Source organism: Trachemys scripta, chromosome 22 (assembly GCF_013100865.1).
Source record: "Trachemys scripta elegans isolate TJP31775 chromosome 22, CAS_Tse_1.0, whole genome shotgun sequence".
NCBI classification, from domain to species: domain Eukaryota; kingdom Metazoa; phylum Chordata; order Testudines; family Emydidae; genus Trachemys; species Trachemys scripta.
In genome coordinates, this window is record NC_048319.1 from 1,649,872 (window position 1) to 1,669,452 (window position 19,581).

At 67.0% G+C, this 19,581-nt stretch overlaps 1 protein-coding gene across 1 annotated transcript in view; it reads left to right on the plus strand.

The window, feature by feature from the left end:
* The window catches only part of SSBP4 (single stranded DNA binding protein 4), a gene marked incomplete in the record, with an annotated part of 46,180 nt that overhangs the window by 24,366 nt on the left and 2,233 nt on the right, over positions 1–19,581 (plus strand). Inside the window, 9 exon segments of the mRNA XM_034755360.1 lie at positions 11,549–11,638; positions 14,745–14,828; positions 16,557–16,616; positions 17,020–17,089; positions 17,792–17,862; positions 18,262–18,329; positions 18,936–18,981; positions 19,195–19,230; positions 19,416–19,470. Coding sequence (XP_034611251.1) covers positions 11,549–11,638; positions 14,745–14,828; positions 16,557–16,616; positions 17,020–17,089; positions 17,792–17,862; positions 18,262–18,329; positions 18,936–18,981; positions 19,195–19,230; positions 19,416–19,470 — 580 coding nt within the window.

A 19,581-nucleotide genomic window follows, 5' to 3' on the forward strand; every position in this document is an offset into this window, starting at 1 on the left:
TGCCCCCCAACCCTGGATTGCCTAGCCCCCCTCCCCCAGGGCTCCCACCCCCACACCCTCCTCCCCTGGATCTTTCAGCCTCCCCTCCCCTGGATCTCCCAGCTCCCCCTCCCCCAGATCTTCCACCCCCACAACCCCCCTCCCCTGGATCGCCCAGTTCCCCCTCCCCCTGGATCTCCCACTCCCTGGATCTCCCAGCCCGCCCCCCCTCCCCTGGATGGCCCACGCCCTGCTCGGTCAGTAGCTGGCGAGGGGAGGGAGAGGTCAGGCCTAGATGCTGGGGGCTGTGTGGGGCTGCAGCCCCCTGCCCTGAAGTTGGTGCCCTGCAGCCAGGCTGTCGCAGCAGCCGCTCGCTGGCAGTAGGTTCTAGTGGTTACAGGCAGGGACGGGGAGTCAGGCCTCCTGGGGTCTGTTTCCCGCTCAGCCCCTGAGTCACTGCGTAGCGTTGGGCAGGGCTGAGTCTCCTTGTCTGGCCGCAAGGCTGTCCTCTCTCTAGGACAGGTGTCTAGGTTCAGCCCCCCGGGGTCCCTGCCCTTCCCCTCTGGCCGCGGGGGCTGCAGGTTTGCCAAGTGCTGAGTGTTTTATCAGGTGAGGGTGCAATGGGGGGGGGTGTTGAAGGGGTTAATGTGCTCTCCAGCCCCGGGGAGCAGGGGGGGCTCAGAGCCAGCTCTGTGGTGCTCACGCAAACCCGCTTGCCAGGGGCCCACGGCACAGCCAGGTCCTGCTGTTAGCAAAGGCCCCCCCATCCGTGTGCTCTGTGCAGAACTGATTGCCACGCTGGAGTTAATGAGAATCTGGCGCAGCGACGCCGCTCGGGTCAGACGGCACAGGCAGGCCCCGTTGCCATGGCAGCGCTGCCTTGCATATGTAAAGCGAAAGTGCTTTGGGAGCAGGGAGGCCATTGTGGGGCTGGGAGCCACAGCAGAGGGGTGCATCCATGGGGGGTCGGGGCGCAGCCCCACAGGTCACTGCCCCGGTGCCAACCCCGTGCGAGGGTGAGTCAGGACTGGCACCAGCGCAGCTCACCCCCAACGCCTGGCCTGTGATCGATAGCCAGCTGAGTGGCATGGCTGCCTCTCTCAGCTCCTTGGCTGCAGGTATTTGGGCAGCGGAGAGAATTGATGGTATGTGGAGCACACAGCGACCAGCCTCCTGCCGGTACCAGGAGCCCACGTGGGCACCAGGGCAGGCCCCAGAGCTCATGGGGGTCGCTCTCTGGCCAGCGGCGGAGCGACTGAGCTCACCTGGCTGCAGGACCCGGGTCTGACTCTGGATTGGCTCCCTTGGCCCCTTCCCTGGTTCTAGCCCGTCTGGTGTTGGAGCAGCAGGGCTGAGAGACCCCCCACTTGTGGGGCTGGGGGAACAGGGCCCCCAGACCTTGCTTCCCAAGCTCCCACCAAGCCTCGGTGGAGGTGCCCTGCCTGGGAATGTGAGGGAAAGGCCCTCGGGGCTGGGGCCCTGTCTGTGGGGCGGTCCTCGACACCCAGGCCTGGTGCTGGGAGCGGAGCTGAGTCCTGCCAGCGAGATTTGGTGTCGTGCCACAGGGGGTGTGCGCTGACAGCCCCCCAAGTACCAGGGGCAGGACCACGTGCGTCTGGCTTAGGACACACACACCCTGGGCAACACCCTGCTGTCTGAGCTGGGGGGCACGGGCACCAGCTGCCCATCTTGGCCGCCAGCCAAACCCTGGGGCTGCCCATCCAACCCTAATGGCTGATGGTTCTCTGCAGCGCGCTGCCCCTTGCTGGTGCCCCATCTCGGGGAACAGGCAGCAGCCGCTCTGCTGGACTTGAGAGTGTCTTGACCGCGGGGGGCAGAGTGGGGGGGTGGCTGAGTGTGCGTGTGGGGACAGGTCCCTGGCTGGGGAGGGATTGTCTGAGGGGCAGTGAGGGGAGGCGCTGTGTTATCCCCCCCACCCCCCGCTGGGCTGGCATTCGCTGGCCGGGCATTGACGCCTTCGCTCAGAGCTGGGCAGGGTCCACTGCCCCCACAGCTGGGCAATGTGGAGGCAGGGGGCGGTGCCCTGGGGGCGAGGACACAGAGCTTTGGCAGGGGCTGAGCTCCAGCGAGGGGCACTCCAGGACCCTGACAGACACAGCGGGGTCAGGAGTAGAGAGAGCTGTGCTGGCAGCCTGTCCCCTGGAGCCTGGGGAGGACACGGGGGTGCTGCATGCACAGTGGGGGGCCTTGGCCCCTCTGCTTTTGTGATCCCTGAACAATGCACCCCCCATGGGGGTGGGCATGAGGGAGGTGGGGGAGGATTCTCATGCTAAGGGTGTACGCGTGTGTACACACAAACATGCTCCCCCACCCCATGTGGCTATGCCCCTCCCTCCCTGTGCATGGTTATGGGCCTCAGTGGCTACTTAAGATATTTGTGCTTCTTCCCAGGGGGAGGTGGAGACAGCAAGTCTCTGCCCTTCTCCCTGCCACAGCAGGTGGTATCAGAGCAGGGCAGAGGGCGTGGGGATCCTGCACCCCTGGGGAACTCACTGGCTGCCTCCAGGCTCCAGGCAGTCCCTCCCCCCACTCTTTATTCTCTGTTAATGCCTGTGTCTCCCTGTAGTGCCCATCACCGCAGCCTCCTGGCGCCGCTGGCTGCAATGGGCTGGTGCAGGGCACCAATGCTGTGCCTGTGCTCCCCGGCCACGGCTCTTCCTGGGAACACCCCTGGGATTCAGGCCCTGCCACCCTGCGCACCCCTCTGCCTGCTGCCCAGCGGCCCTGAGCGTGGGACCCCCAGCTCCTGGCTATCCCGTGACGGAGCCTGGCACCAGCGCGTGCCAAGTGAAAGGGGCGGACAAGTGAAAGAGCTGGTGGGGGATTGGAGACAGGCTGGGGGCAGGAGGAGGTGTTGCTGGGACAGCCGGTGCAGAAGGCGGGTGCTTGATGGGTCCTTGGGAGCCCCCCCGCTGCCGTCGCTCGCACCCCTGTGCCCCCACACCGGGCCTGCCTCGAGGCCCTGGCAGCTTCTCCCCCCACCTTGGTGTGCTCCCCCTGGCACGGATGCTCTCCCCTCCCCCGCACATCGCCTCCCATCCTGCCCGTCTCTTGCCTCTCCCAGCACCCCCTCCTTCCCCTCCCCCGCACGCCCCCCCCCACCCTCTCCCTCTCATTTCTCTCGCTGGTTTTCGTGACCTTGATGCAGAGACTCCCCAACCTGTTGCCATGGCAACACCTGCTTTGCATCTCCAGGCCTGGAGCGGGGCTGTGATTGACAGCGCTGGGGGGGTCCCCAGCCCCACTTCCCCAGCCCTGGGCAGCCCCTCACCCGCCTTTCTTATCACTGCCTCTGCGGCAGTGCCCAACCAACCGGTGTGGGATTGGCCCCAGAGCCCATGGCCAGCCGCCCCGTGGAGTTGGGCTGGGTGACGTCCCCAGGAGCTCAGATTGGGGGCAGCTGGCCTGACCCCTTCTTCAGCGCTGACCAGAACCAGCCATGTCCCAACTCACCACACCCTGCTCAGAGGGCGTGTGGGGCCTAGCGCCAGCTCAGGAGATGCGTGGGGCCTGGCGGTGGCTCAGGGGCCGTGTGGGGCCTGGCACCTGCATGGAGAGCTCAAGGAGGCTTCCAACCTGTGGTGCCAGGTTCCCTTGGGTGCCTCCTCTGTTGGGGCGCTGGGCGCTTGCCCTGCTCTTTCACACACACTCCTGGGCACTGTCAGCCCGCACTGCCCCTCCAACTCCTTCATCGTTCCCCCCTACACGCCCCAGCCCTGCCTTGGAACCGTGGGCCGAGGCCAGGAATCTCCTGGACCCCACATGTTCTATGGGCAGCTCCTAGCGACCCTGCTGCAGACGCTGCTCCGCTGCACGGACACCTCCAGCTTTAACTCTCTCCAGGCTGCCCTGTCCGTGCTCACGCCAGGCATCCTCAGGACTCACCGCCCTGATGGACATTGTCCCCTGCCCCCACATGGGCTTTCCCGCTGCCCTTGTGTCCCCCCCACCTTGGCCCCGCTGGGGTCTGTCCAGCTGGCACCCCTCACCCTGCTGCCTGAGTTGGCTTCTCAGCAGGGCCATGGGCAGCAGCTGGCTGTTGGTGGCCAGGGGGACGCTGGCAGGATGGGAACGCCAAGTCCCAGTCTGTACCGTCTGTGGGATGACTCAAGACCACAGCTGGGAGCGAGCCCCAGCGCCAGCAGCTCTCCTGGCCATTCTGCTGCCATAGTTAGCTCCCCCCTCCCTGTGATGGCTCCTCCCCTGCTCCCGGCACTGCCCTGGCATCCCTGGGGCTCTGGGCCTGGCCTGCAGCGGCATGGTCCCTGGCCTGCAGCGGCATGGTCACTGCCCAAGCTGGGGGCAGGGGTGCCAGCTCCCTCTTCGAGATCCTTGCACTGGCTCTCTTGATTCTTGAGTTGCCCCAGTGCTTTCAAGGGGACATATTCCAGCAGCCCTCCTGTGCCGGGGTGCCCACTACCCAGCCCAGCGCCCTGACCCTACCAGCCCTGCGCTTACCAGTGCCCCTGCGATAACACGCGTGTGTGCCCTGAGCTGCGGTGAGGAGAGCAGCTGCAGCGATGCGGGGAACCCCGAGGGGAGACGGCAGCTGGCTTGCGATGGGGGGCCCTTGGGGAGGCCTGGAATTGGGGTGTGCGTCTAGGGGTATTTGCCAGCCTCCCGGGGCTGGGAGCCAGTCCGGTGGCAGTGTGGCTGGAGGTGGGGTGCCTGTTGGGGCGAAGCGGGGCCAGGCTGCGGCCAGCCCTAGACAAAGGGCTGCGTGAGGCGGGTGCAGGTGGCCAGGCGGCGAGGGGGTTAACGAGTGCGGGTGGAATGGCGGGGGGGGGGGGATTTGCGCGGCTGGCGTTGGGGAGGCCGGTTTCATGGGGTGCCGCTCGGCTGCCTCGCCTCCGGCGCTGTTGGTTTTGGCTGCCTGCACAGACTCTCCATTGTCTTGCAAATGATTTGTGCATGGCTGTAAAGTGAGTTCAGCTGGGCCCAGCCTGCTCTGATCCTGCAGCTGATAAATGAGGCAGGGGGCCATAACCGTGTCTGCTCGGCCAGCTGCAGGGCCCTAGCGCTCGCTCGCTCCCCCTGGAGCAGAGAGGTTGCCTGGGCCAAGCCCCTGGCCCACGGAGACAGGGCATCAGGGCCCCGGGGCCTGGCGGGGGGGGCTTCCCGCTGCCTATGACCTGTGTGGCTTCACGGGGGAGAGGGTGGGCATGACCCGTGATGCCGACTCAGGGATGCAGCATTGCCCAGTGCTCTGCCCTGGGTAACATGTCCCTGCTGGGGCTGCCGCTGCCTCCCAGAATCCTGCCGTGCCCCACAGCGTCTGGTGGGAGCGGATGGCATGAGGCTCCGCATGTGGGACTGGCTGGATGGGAGTCCCACGGGGCCTTGGCTCCCCGGGCTGCAGGTTGGCAGCAGATGCTGCACATGGTTCCTCTAAGCCCCAGCACTCGCCTCCTTGGGCCGGTTCACAGGAGAGCCAGCCAGTGGAGGGGATTGTGGTGGTGGTAGCCAAGTGCCCTCGGGCAGCGTGGCCCCCTGGGTGCCCATGCACAGTGGGGAGGGCATGTGAACCATCTGGCAATGAGCACTGGGAATCACATCCCTAGCTCTGTGGAGTGGCAGTGAGTCTGTGCCTCAGTTTCCCCACCGGGGGGGTGATATTCCCCTCCTGGGTGGTGGGGAGCTTGTGTCACAGAGTGCGCTGAGCCCTGGGGTGCGAGGTGCGGCGGGACTGGGTGCCTCTGCCCAGGCCCCACAGTCCAGGGGCTGCCAGGAAGTCTGTTCCGATGCCACCTCTCCTTGCTGGCGGGTCCCCAGGGGCTGCTCACACACGGCACCTTAGTGCACTCAGGCTTTTCTGTGGCTGCTGGCTCAGAGGGGTCACTAGGAGCCAAGTGCCCGCTTGCCTCTCCGCTCCCTCTGGTGGCCAGCCCAAGCAACTCCACTGCATGCTAACGGGAGTGGGCTGGTCATGGGGGGCTCGGCCCTCGGAGACCCCGAGGAACCTGCCCAGCCCCACCAGCTCCCCAGGAGGAGCTCTCGCTGCATCTGAGAAAGTGCCTGGCACCACCCGGCCATCACGGCGGCGCCCAGACGCGTCCACCAACCCCCCCCCATTGCAAACAGCCTGCCAAGAGAACCCCTGTATTTGATTTGTCCTGCGTCTCGGTGCTCCTCTGTCCCCCAGCCTGCACCCGCCCCGTGGTGACACACAGCCAGGGCAGGGGTGGGGGTTCAGCCAGAGAGGAGAGAAGGAGCCGGGCTCTGGCTCTGCGTGGGGGGGGGGGGGCGCAGCTGTCAGTCTATTCCTGCCCCAGTTGTGATTGTGTCGCATGTCGTCACTTGGCAGGGAATTAGTGAGTGAGCAACCCACCCGCCCACACGGCCTCCTTATCTCTGCCGTCCATGCCAGCGCTCGCCGGATCCCTGCCGACCCAGTGGGGAGGGGGCTGCCCGACAGGACCACGTGGGCATGGTGCCCCCACCCCTCCCTGCATCTCCCCTGCCAGGAGCCTGCAGCTGGCCAGCCCTGGGGCTGCTGAGCTGTGGGGCCGTGCCCAGGCGGGCGGCCGGCGTCGCCTCTCCATTTAAGCGTGATGGAAGGAGTGTTTCCAGCAAGCCCGGCTGTGTGCAGCGCCCGCTTGCTCAATTGGGGACATCTGTCACGGAAGGGATTAGTCATATTTCATGTAAATGAGTCACTGGCTCCTGAGAGGAGCCGCTGGGCTCTGTCAGGTGGGGGCGGCTGTGGGGGCTAGCGGAGCACACGCCATGTGAGGGGCTGGAGGGTGCACGCACAGAGCTGCCCATCGCTAGCCAGCCCGATCCCGGAGCGCCAGGCGGCTCTGCTGCTGTGGATGGCAGGGAGATGCCCGCGAGCAGAGGGGTAAAAATACCCAGCTGCTCTAGGAGGCTGGGCAGAGCCCTCCAGCTGGGCCGTTGTGACATCACTGGGAGCGGTCTTCTGATGTCACACCAGCCTGTGACGTCACAGTGCCTCTGGCCAGCATGTTCTGGCAGGAGCCTGGGGGTTTGGGGATGGGGCATGAGCCAGCAAGCGGAGGTGGGTCCCTTTGGGGCACCCAGGGTTGAACGGGCTGGACACGGAGGGTCTGGTCCCTTGGGCAGGCATTGGAACATGGCACCTGTGGAAAGAGCCGGGGACGGTGTGTCAAGCAGCCGGTGGGCACGGGGCTGAGATCACTATCTGCGCCCAGTGGGAGGGTGCAGCCTGGGGAACAGGGGGGCAGCTAACGGGCCCCCTCCCCCCATATGCTCAGCAAGGGCTTCCCACGATAAATACAGCCACCACAGGGGGGCGGGGGGCCTGGCACTGCGAGGCCCGGGCTTGCATTGATAGCCCTGGGGACGCGTCTTCCCCATAGTAGATCCCAGGGGCAGCAGCGTGGAGCCACCCCCTAGTCTGGAAGGGCCCCACCACCAGGCACCAGAGGATACTAGCGCCGGTGAGTCCATCTGCGTTCAGAAGGGAATGGGTCTGGGGGGCTACTGATCCGTTCTGGTTCCAAACGGGCAATGCCTAGAGGGGAGAGCCCCCATTCTCCCCCCCCCAGCCAGCCAGTCCTCTGCCATGGGGCTGGCACAGAGCTGGCACCCCTAGAGGGGAAAGGCCCCGTGTCCCACTGAATCTCCCTCACCACCCCCAAGCCAGTCTTGCTTAGAACCAAATCTTCTTTCCTGTAGGGTGGTGAGGCCCCTGACTCTGTTAATCGCCTGGGGGTGGTGGAGGGGGGCTAGTATTAACCCTCGGCTTGCCATGCGGCTGGGCTGTGGGACTGTATGTCCCGTGTTCTCTCCCCGGTAGCCTGGCCCTCTATCTGCAGAAGGTGGCTGAAATTCCCCGCCGGTGGCGCCAGCTGGGGGTCTCTAGGGCTGGTCATTCCCGGACCAGTACATGATGGGTCTGCCGCGGCAGGGGGGGAGGAGGAATGCATGTGGGGCACAGGGGCCTGCCAGGCTCAGCAGTGAGACAGGCGAGTGCTAACACCCTGTGCCAGCCCCCCCAGGGTGTCCCTCAGGGGGTCACCGCTCTGTGCAGCCACGCTGAGCTGTAAAAGGGATGTGGGGAGGGAGGGAGGGAAACTGGCCTGATGCAAGGGTGAGGGCCAGACGCTGTGCCCCTGAGCCAGCGCTGCAGCCTCCCCCAGGGCTTGCCGGGGGGGGGGGGGACACCCTGGCCTTGGGTGAGTCATGCTCAAAGGGCTGCGGGGGAGAGAATAGCTGTGCTCTCGGGATGGCTAGACTGGTTCCCCAGAGCAGGACCAGCCGGTGTGCCCAACCTGGCTCTAACAGGGCCCTGGGAGGGGATGGGGCATCTGGGCTCTGTGGCCTGGCTGTTTCTAGTGCTGGTAACGAGTGTGCCCGTCCCGCTCGCTACCGGGCCAGCCCCGGCTCCTTTCACCACAACTGGACATGCTTTGCTCCAGGGCAGGGCAGCCTGTGTGCGTCCCTCACTGCTGGTTGGTCTGTCTGTCCTGTCCGGAGGCCCTGGCCCCGCCCTGCACCACGTTTGCCGTCTGCCCCGGGGCCAAGCGGGCAGATGCTGCTGTTGGGATTCCGGGATGTTCACAGCTGCTGTGGGGGGGGGACGCTGGGCCCCCCATGCCGGGCAGGAGAGCCAGGCTGCTCAGCTCCTTCCCACTGTCCGTGTGGGCAGAGACGCTGCCTCTGCGCTGTGCCCGGGTGTCACCCGCTCCCTCTGACCCATCCCTCCTGTTCGCCGCCATCCCGCCCCGCCTGGGCTGTGTCCCCAGGGGCAAAGGAGGGGGTCTGCCAGGCCATGGTAGGGCCGGCTGGGGGCAACTCCTAGAGTTCCAGTCGGGGCAGGCCCTGTCCAGGCAAAAGAGGGGAGGGCGGCTCGGGGGCAGGGGGCCTTATGGAAGGGAAGATCCCCGGGCTGATGGAGGGGGGTGGTCCCAGCGCAGGGGGCAGAAGGAGACGACAGGATCAGGAGGAGGAGGGGAGATTGCACGGAGCCCTGGATTTGGCAGTGTCTCAGCCAGCCCCATGGAGCGGGGCCCCCCAGCCCCTTTGCAGGCCCCTTCCCCAGCACGGCCATGGAGGTGCAGAAAGCAGCCGCCTCCCTTTCAAATTGAAACCATTTGTGGCCGAGCAGTGAGGGGCCGAGCCGGAAAGCCAGCGCATTCCTTGGCTTTAATAGCTCCCCTCGGACGGGCGCGGGCTGCGGGGCCCGTGTGCCCCCTGCACACAGCACACCCACGCAGGCCTGCCCCACAGCCCAGCCCAGGCCTGCAGCGCCCCGCCCCACAGGTGGCCTGTCTCTGACTCCCCGGGCAGGGGTGGGGGCTCTGCCGAGGGGGGGGGAAGCACCTCTGGCTGGATTCTCCACCTATTTCTGTCTCTCTTGTACTGAGATGTGTCCTGGCTGGACAGTCGGGGGGCAAGGAGGCGCTCGCTCACTGGCTCCTGGGCGGCTGTGCCCTGGCCAGTGGGCCCCAGCGTGCTGGGCCCCATAGCGTCCATGGACTGCGCTGCCCCATTGCAGACTAGCGAGGTGCAGGCCAGGTTTGGCCTTGGGGGGGGGGGTGCTTAGTCTGGAGCTCCCTTGGTCTCTACTAAGGGCGTCCACTCCTGGTGCATGGAGGGGGCAGGTGGGGGGGATCTTGGAGCAGAAAGCAGCTGCAGGGAGCCCCCCACCTGCTCCCTGGAGAGGTGCACTCGCCCTCCTGCTGGGAGGGAGCCGCGCTGGCAGAGCAGAGCGGCTGCGGGTCGGGACCGAGGGGCATTGGCAGGGAGCTGAGGCCTGGGCACATGCCCCCTGCTTTGGTCGGTGCTGGGTGGGGACCCCCTGGGCCAGCTCCACCCAGCCCTGAGGGATGGTTTGTTCCCCAGTCCTGATGCCTCGCTAATTAGTGCCGTTAATTTCATCCAATTAGCTGCACGTTGGCCATGAGCGCAGCCCCAGCTGCCTTGACTGTCAGCCGTGCCGGGGCCAGCGCCCCTGGTGCCACCTGTAATGAGGGCAGTTGGGGGAGCTGACCTGGGGCAGGGGCCGTAATTAGCACACGGGGACCATGGTGACCGGAGCCGAGGGGTAATCTGCAGCCGCGGTAACAAGCGGGCACCGGGCTGAGCCTAATTGAGTTTGTTTGCTGGTGGTGGCTCTGAGCCTCGCCGAGTGCCTGGAGCCAGCGAGCTGGGAGGAGGGGTGTTCCCCGAGGGTCTGGCACCTTGGCTGGGTGCGGCAGGCTCCTAGGCCGGCTGTGCTATGGGCAGGGGCACATTCCCAGCCCTCTGTTCCTGGTGGGGAGCAAGGGCCCACCGCCTCCGAGCTGCTGGGGGCAGGGCTGAGGCCAAACACCCGGCTCCTCCCTGCTTTGTGGGGCCACAGGGCCTGGCCTGAGCGTTGTTGCCCCAAGGAAGCCGAGCTCCCCCCCGTCCCCAGGAGGGGGTGCTGCCCTCGGGCGTGGCTGGCACCGGCTGTATCCACACGGGTTAGCGTCTTTGGCCAAGACAGGCAGCACAGTCAGGTGCCGAGAGCTCCTGCACCCTAGGAGAGAGGCATTGGCTCCAGGGTCCTGGTCACCCTGGCGCTCTGTGCCACCCCCATGCCCAGCCCACACATTGACAGCTCCCAGCCCTTCCCTGGCACACCGCATCATTCATTTACCTGGCTGACAGCCCGGCTGTTCAAAAACAAGCCATCCCGCCAAGGGGCCAGGCCTGTGGCCACCCTGCTGACGGCCAAGCACATCTGCCTCCTGTCTGGCCTGACAGCCCCTTGCCCCCAGCAGGGTGAATTCCCTCCCTGCCGGGAGCAGAACCCCTCTGGGGTGAGGGATGGACCCATGGCAGGGGCAGGAGATTTGCCTCCAGCTCCCCACAGAGGGCCCCAAGCCAGGGCAGAGCACACGTCTCTCAGCAGCGTCTGTGGGCATTGGCCCAGAGCTCACGCTCATGGACAGGGGAGGTACCAGGAAGGGCAGTGACCCACCCAGGGTCAGTGGCAGGAATAGAACCCAGGAGTCCTGGCTCCCTGGACTGGGCCATCCAACTAGGCCAGGTTGCCACCTCAGCCCTGTGGGAGGTTTCTGTCACTGGCCAGCCAGCTGTGGGGGTCTGGCTAGGCAGCAAGGGGGGGGAGCGCAGGGCATGTTCAGCAGCACAGCCTCTGGGGGGTAACTGAGGGAGCATGTGTGGGGAGGCTCCCCCCAAACCCCAAATTCAACCGCTGCCCTATGAGAACCAGCGCCAAGGAGTGGGGGAGGGGCTCAGCACAGCCATGGGGAGTGGGGGGGGACATGTGTGGGGTGCTGAGGGAGGGGCATGCATGGGGTATTGGAGGGGCCCCCAATACTCAATACAGGCTGACCCACATGGAGAAGCCTCTCCCTGCCAGGGTTTCTGACCCCTCACTGCAGCTACCTGGAGGCTGCCCCCCTTCCTGGGCTGGGAGCGGGGCTGGGCAGTGGGGGGCGCAGCATGTTCCCAGGGGGACGCGGGGGGGGGGGGGGGGGGTGAGCTGACTCCCACCTTCCCAGACTCCCCTCCCCGACCTTGGACAGCATGTAACCCCTCGGGATGACCTTTGCCTTTTGCCCTTTCTCCGCAGAGTGCCGCGGCGGCCCCCAGCCCCGTGATGGGGAACATGCCCCCGAACGACGGCATGCCAGGAGGACCCATGCCACCCGGTTTCTTTCAGGTACCCAGCCCCACTGCACGGCCGGCTGGGGGCCCCATTCCATGCAGATTGCGTGGCGCGCTGTGGGGCATCGCGGCCTCGTGTTGCGCCGTGGGAAGCAGCAAACACCCAGGAGACAAGGTGCCCGGGGGTGTGGGGTCCCCACAGGAATTCCCCGTGGAGGATGAGGGCAGCCCCAGTCCTTTCCCTTGGGGTCATGTAACCCCTGGGAGCCCGCGCCCTGCGCTCTGAGTCCCAGCCGGTCCTCCACAGCTCTGCCCTGCCAAGGGGGACCCCATGGGCTCCTTGCCAGCTCTGCCCTGGCCTTGCTGCTGGGGACTCTGCTGGGTCGCTGCAGTCCTGGGGCATAGCTGGCACCATTGTCCCTCCCCCGGGCACCTCCAGCCGTGCCAAGGCCTGCTGCCAGCCAAGGGCTGTCCCAGTGCCCAAAGCAAGCGTCAGAGTCTACTGCTCCCGAGGGCTGCCTGTTCCCACGGGGGCCCTGCTACGTTGCAGGGGTGAGGGGAGAGTTGAAAGCAGCAGCCCCCCCCCCCCCGCCCCCGCCATGTCCTAAGCCTGGCTGCTGGGCCTCCAGTTGGGAGCTGCCTGGCCACCCAGAGAGGTGTGAACTGGTGCTGAGGGACAAGGGCCCTGCTGCTCTGTGGCCAGCGCCCCCCCGTGCACAGGAACGGGCTGCTCCCGCAGTGGAGAGAACGTGGCCTGTGCACCTGGCAATCAGAGCTGTGTGCCCAGCTGCACCGCCAAGGGGGCCCAGGCCAAGGTGCTGAGTGTGGGGCTGGCACGTGCTATGGGCACTGTCAGGACACAGGGTCGGCTTCAGGCTCACCCGCCCCCTGGGAGTGGAGGACGGGCAGGTTCTGGCCAGGCTGGTGGAGCTGCTAGAGACATGGAGGGCAGAGGAGGTGGAGCCGGGGAGGGGAGCTGATGCCATGGGCACGGAGGAAGATGCAGCTGGGGGGTGCACAGGGTCGGTGTGTGCACGGGGAGGGTGCCTGGGATGTGTGCAGGAGTGTGTGTGCGTGGGAAGGGTGTGTGTTCAGGAGCGCGTGTGCACCGGGGGGGTGCACAGGGAGGGTGCCTGGGGTGTGTGTGCAGGAGTGCATGTGCACGGGGGGGGCGCACAGGGTTGGTGTGTGCTCAGGGAGGGTGTGTTTGCAGGGAGGGTGTACGTGCAAGAGTGTGTGTGCACGGAGGGGGTGCACAGAGAGGGTGCCTGGAGTGTGCGTGCAGGAGTGTGTGTGCACAACGGGGGTGGGGTGCACAGGGTTGGTGTGTGCACGGGGAGGGTGCCTGGGGTGTGTGCAGGAGTGCGTGTGCATGGGGAGGGTGTGTGTGCAGGAGTGTGTGTGCACAATGGGGGTGTGTGCACAGGGTCAGTGTGTGCACGACAGGGGTGGGGTGTGTGCAGGAGTGTGTGTGCACGACGGGGGGGTGCACAGGGTCGGTGTGTGCATGGGGAGGGTGCCTGGGGTGTGTGCAGGAGTGCGTGTGCAGGGGGAGGGTGTGTGTGCAGGTGTGCATGTGCAGGGGGGGGCACACAGGATCGGTGTGTGCACGAGGGGGGTTGCACGGAGTGGTGCAGGGGCAGCCAGGGATTGGGGTGTGGGCACTGCTGCGGGCGTCGGCGTTGGCAGCTGCTCTGCTCTGGGCTCAAGCCCTTGGGGCCCAAGTGGCTTCGCTGCGCAGCTGAGAGCCGTGGTGGGGTGGACGGGAAGAGATGTGTGGGGAGACGCTGCCCCCTAGTGTCGAGCCAGCCACGTGCCTCCTTGGCCGTCCCCTGCCGGCCTGCCAGGGCACTGCCGGTGCTGAACGGGAGGCACTGCTGTGCCAAGTCGTTATCTCCTTAGCTGGATAGAAAATGATTTTATTAATTGCATCGTTTAGCCCCGCGCGGCGCCCACGTCCGGATTGGCTGAGCCCGCCCAGCGGGAGCCGGCTCAGTATTGCCGCGCTGCCGATGCCATATGGTCCCCATTAGGCCGGGAGCCCTGGGAGGCTGAGTGTTAAATACGGGCCAGCGGCACTGCCGTGCGGGGATGGGCTCGCTGGCTCCGCCGCGGCCTCATGCCAGTCCCACCACTGCCGCCCCGAGGAGGAGACGGGAGCCTGATCCCTCCTGCGCCTGCCTTGTGCTCAGAGCCGGGTCGCAGCGCCCAGGGGTGGGACATGGGCCCCTCTGCATCTCCGTGGCTGCGGGCACAGCACCGATGCGCTGGCTGTCGGCAACATGCTGGGGACTTTGGGTAGACGGGCGGGGGCGGGAGAGGCTCCAAGGGCCAGGGTAGCGGAGCCACTGTGCAGCCTGTGCCACGCTGCCCGTGCACGAACCCCTGGCCTGCTCCGGCTGGGCACTGACTCCGCCTTGAGTCTGTGCCAGGCAGGATCCGAGGGTAGTCTGCGGCTCCTCACCTCCCCATGGCAGGGCAGCATTCTAGGGGACCTGGGGTGACCGCACCTTCCCCTGCAGGGACAGTCTCCTGGGAACACAGACGGGTGCCCACAGCCCCAGGAGTCGCCTGGCACTGCCAATATTCAGCCCTGCCAGGTGGAGCTTTTCTCCTGCCCCTCACGCCTGGGGACAAGCGGCCCCCCCTTGAGTGCTGCTCCGCGGCTGCCCCTGCCCAGCCACGCCCGGTGTGCCGAGCCCCCATTTGTGGAGGGGTGCGGGGGGGGGGGTTGCTGCCACCTACAGGTGGACGTGGGGACCGGCTTGAGGCCGTCCGGCTGTCCGGTGTTTGGGGCTTCCCCTCATCTCTGCCCCGCTCCACAGCGCTGGGGCACCAGCGTCTCCGACGGCAGCTGGAGACACCCACTCCCAGTGCCCAGGTCCTGGGCTGCCCCCCACATGCCAGGCACCCCACATGTTCCAGACCCTCCCTTCCCCCGGCATGTCCCCCCACCCGGGGCGATGGCCGTGGCTCAGCATGGACGGCTCAGGGCAGCAGCCAGGCCGAGATGAGCGGGGAGCTCAGGTACACTGGGGGGGCGGTCTCTGGTTGGCAGTCCCCAGGGAGAGGGACCCACCAGCAGAGCCTGGGCAGCGGGTGACGGGGGCTCAGCCCAGCCCCTCCTTCCTGTAACGCTCTGTGGTTTGTTTCTCTTGAAGGGACCTCCGGGCTCTCAGCCATCACCGCACGCACAGCCTCCGCCCCACAACCCCGCCGCCCCCATGCTGGGGCCCCACAGCCAGGTAAGGCCATCTGGAGCGAGCCGGCCCACCGCCCCCCAATAGGCTGGGCCTGGGGAAGAAGCCTGCCAACCCCAGTGTGCGCATCCCCCCCACAAGCCACTCTGCCCCCCGCTTCCTGCATACTCACCCACTCTGCGTGGGGTCGCTCACCTGAGGCTCTGGGGGCTCCTGCGGCCTGGTGGCTGGGCGGACGTTGCCACAGACCCGTGGAGATCCCCAGGTGTACCCCAGCCCCCCGTCTGCACCCCGCTCCACGCAGCCCCACACAGCCCAGTGCTGTGCCCAGTGCCCGGCAGATTCCCATTTTCAGGCCCCTCCCCCCGCCCGCAAGCGCGGGCTCAGCTCAGCCCCCCAGGACAGGCAGGGAGTGAGCTCTGCTTCCCATGTGCCCTGCCCCAGGCAGCTGCCCGGCCCACCCCGCTCCTCCCGGTGGGAACTGCGCAGCGGGTCAGAGCAGGCCCCAGATCATCTGCTTTGCCCTGGCACCCTCCATCCCCCAGCTGGGAGACAGGGGCCTCCAGGGACCTCCCGCCCCTTCACACGCTGACACCTGCCCCAGCCAGGCCTGACTGCAGGGAGCCAGGCTGGGGCCTGGCATGGGGGGGCAGCCGTGCAGAAGGGCTGGGCCATGCAGCCCCCAGGCCCCACCGAAGCCAGTGCCAGCGTCTGTGCACAACACAAGGCCCCTGGCCCTTGCACGATCCGGGTGTCCGTCGCTGTGAGGGAGGGGCTGGGGGCGAGTGATGTGGGGAGACCCTTGCAGCTGGGAGGGACCAATGGGGTAAATTGGGGGGCAGCAGGGCAGGGGCTTGCCTGGGCACCACTGTGGGGGAGCCCAGCTCTCACTCAGGGAACAGGACGCCTCAGCCCTTAGGATCCATCCACTCCAGAGGCGCTGGGTCCCTCCGGCCCCCCTGGGCTCTGCTTCACGGGGACTGGGGAGAGTCCTGCCCTGGGGGGGGGGAAGGGACAGTCCCTGCGGGACAGCTGGGGGGCTGGCTGGTGGGTGCCAGCCTGGGTGCATGGGCCTCTGCGAGGCCATGGCAGCGCGGGCAGCTCCCAGCCCTATCACGTAGGTTCTGCCCAGTGCCTGGGGGGCTGCTGCTGGGAGACGCCTCCGAGCAAGCCTGGGAGCGCCGCTGAAATGCAAACCCCGGGGGCAGAAGCAGAGAGGCCAGGACAGCAGCCGTAACACCAGCTTCAGGGCAAACCCGCTTGTGTCCATTGTGTCAACGCAGCGACGCCAGGAACAGCAGTCCCACAACGAGGCCAGATGGCTCCGGGCGGGAGGCACAGGCCGGGCGGTTGGGAACCCTGCCATTGGGCAAGTCACTGCCTCAGTTTCCCCATTGCCAAATGGGACACTGCTAGTGATACGGGGCCCCCCGGCAAAGCGCTGAGAGCCCCCTCGGGTGAGGAGCTGAGGGGTGCAGTAAGACCCTACCTCTGCCCCGTCCCCTGCGGGCACCAAACCTCTCGCTTACCCAGGGCCGCGGGACGGGGAATGCTGGGTGCAACCGGTCTGGCTGGGCCTGGACGCATGGGTTCCTGCCTTGCAGCCTCTAGCCGGGCCACGCATCACTGCCTGCCATTAGACCCCTCTGAGCAGTGGGCAAGCTCCCAGCTCAGGCCGCCCTGCCCCGGCCCCGGGGGCTCCGTTCTCGTGCCCCGCCCTGGCAGGGCTCTGGGGATGTGCTCTCACCTGCCCCCCTGCTCTGTCTCTTGCAGCCTTTCATGTCCCCTCGCTACCCCGGCGGCCCCCGGCCTTCGCTCCGCATGCCAAACCAGGTGAGACGCCCTGGGGGCCTGAGAGCTGGGGCCCTCCCAGGGCGGGTCGCCCCATGTCCAGGCCAGCTCCCTGCCCAGTCTCTTCAGGCAGTGGGTCATGGAGTGGAGCCCTAGGTATGGGGGGCCTCAGTCAGTCTCCTTCCCCAGGGTGGAGTGTGTGTGGGAGGGTCGGTCTGTGCTCCTTCCCAGGGTGGAGGGGGGAGGTAGTGTCGGTCTGTGCTCCTTCCCCAGGGTGGAGGGAGGGGGTCAGTCTGTGTTCCTTCCCCAGGGTGGAGTGGGGGGGGGGGGCGATCTGTGCCATTTCCCTGGGAGGTGGGGGTGCTCCTTCCCTGGGGGAGCCCAGTCCATGCCTTTCCCTCCTGATGGCTGCAGCTCCAGGCTCACGGCCCTTCTGTTCCCGCAGCCGCCTGTGGGGGTCCCGGGTTCCCAGCCGCTGCTGCCCAACACCATGGACCCCAGCACGAGATCACAGGGTGAGTCATTCCACCCGCGTGGCCCCTCCCCGCCATGGGATCTCCGGTCTGCTCCCCCCTCTCCCTATAGCCACCTCAAGCCCTGTCGGCCCCCAGCTCTGGGGCACCAGCGGGACATGAGTGGGTCAGCCGCCAGGGAGGAGACAAGGGCCCCAGCTGGGAGCAGCCCCTCCCCCAAGAGGGGACCCTTCACTGCGAAGAGACAGGAGCCCCCAGGAGGGGAGGAGAAGCCCCTCACAGCCTAGCCCAGGAGCAGCCCCCCCCCATCTCTGTGGGGAAGGATGAGGCCTTGCGCTGGGAGGGCACTTTGGGATTATGACCCCTCATTGGGAGTCCCCTCTCAGTGCTGAGAGCTCCCTGGGGGGAGCAGAGCCCCATGGGAGTGGGGGGGGGGCAGGGAGCCATGCCCTGGAAGTGGGGTTGTGGCAGGTCGGAGAAGCAGAGCTCTGAGCATGGGGGGGTTGGGGGGTTCAGGGAGCCATGCCCCAGAAGTGGGGGGTTGAGGGAGGTCGGGGGATCAGAGCTCTGAGCATAGGGGGTTCAGGGAGCCATGCCCTGGAAGTGGGGGGTTGAGGGAGGTTGGGGGAACAGAGCTCTGGGAGTGGGGGTTTGTGGGGTTCAGGGAGCCATGCCCCAGAAATTGGGGTTTAGGGGAGCTTGTGCCTTGCTGCCTTGTTCACCTTCCCCTCTCCCTTTGCACAGGGCATCCGAATATGGGGGGCCCGATGCAGCGGATGAACCCCCCGCGAGGCATGGCGGGGATGGCTCCTCAGGTGGGTGTTTCCCGGTGTGCCTTTGATCTGGCACCCCCGCGGGGTCCTGGCCAAGCCCTGCTGTGCCGTGCTGTGATCCGGGACCGATGGGAACGGCTGGTGGGCCCACAGCAGCATCCCGGTGGGGAGGGGAGGAGATGGGGGCAGCATGGGCACAGGTCTGGGAGCCAGGATGCCTGGGTTCTCTCTCTGATTCTGGGAGGGGAGTGGGTTGTGGGGGTTGGGGCTGGAGCCAGGACTCCTAGTTCTCTCTCTGGCTCTGGGAGGGGAGTGGGTGTAGGGGGAGGGGCTGGAGCCCGGACTCCTGGGTTCTGTATGACTGGGCTAATGCAGCTCCTCAGAGGTTGCGCCCGTCTCCGCCCGCCACACGCTCAGCTCGCGCCTGCTCCTCTCTTGCAGAACTACGGCAGCGGGATGCGGCCCCCACCCAACTCGCTGGGCGGCCCCGGCATGCCCACCATGAACATGTAAGGCACCTCTCCTCCCCGTATGCCCCAGCCACACCTTCCTGCCCCCCACAACCCACAGGGAGGGGCACAGAGCCAGCCCAGTGCCTGCAGGGTGGGCCGGGGACTCCTGGGCCACTGGGGGCCATGCCCTGCGCCAGGCATTGCAGATGGGCTCCCAGGCACTGGGCAGAGCTCCCAGCCGAGCCGCATGCCGCCCGTCTGCTCCAAGCCATGGTCTGGGGCCTGCAGCCTCGCGCCTGGCAGTGGCCCCTGGCGCCCCCCCCCGCCCTGCCCAGCGGAGCCAGAGCAGTTGGCAGGTGTCCAGGCTGTCCCAGCGCCGTCAGATACCCGGGACAGACACACAGATCTGGGGGTGGGTGGGCAGGTTTCGGGGGAGGGGTGATGGCTGGCTGGCCTGGCCGGTCTGGGGGAGTCCATGGCTGGTGAGAAAACTGGGCACTCCCCCCCAAAATCATCCAAGTGTCCCAGCTGCCCCGTGCCACCCTGCCCCATCCCCAGTGCAGGGGCGCCCCCCGCAGGACAGGGTGCACGCAGCAGTGGGAGGGTGGGGGGGTGTACAGGGACCCTGGGGAAGTGCCAACCTCAGGCCTGTTTGTGTTTCAGGGGCCCAGGAGGGCGAGCGCCGTGGCCAAACCCCAACACCAACTCCGTGAGTCCTGGAGGGCGAGGAGGGGGGTGGGCATGGGGCTGTGTGGTGCACAGGGGGGGAGGGGGGCATGACCAGGCACAATGCACGGGGGGGCACGGGGCCGGGCACGATGCACGGGGGGGCATGGGGCCGGGCACGATGCACAGGGAGCGCGCAGCCAGAGACGCTCCCCATGCGCTCGGTGCTGACTCGTCCCCTCTTGTCCTTCCACAGATCGCGTACTCCTCCTCGTCACCCGGGAGCTACGTGGTGAGTACCGCAGCCGCAAGGGGGCAGGGAGGTGCTCTGCCCCACAGCCCCGTGCTGAGTGCCCCCAGCACACAGGCCCTGCCCCTTGGGGGCAGATTGTGCCGGCCGGGCGCTGGGAGGTTGGGGGGATTCTGCCTGGGGCCGAGGTTCAAACAGCTCCTGGGCCTTTTGCTCTTCTCCTGCAGGGCCCTCCAGGAGGCGGCGGCCCCCCCGGAACCCCCATCATGCCCAGCCCAGGAGGTGAAGTATCCGCGGGGGTGGGGGGGTGAGCTGGGGGGGGTGTTGCCCAGCCCGGAAGGGAAAAGCAGCAGACACGTCTATGCCTCTCAGTGGGGGGGGGGGGGGGGGGGG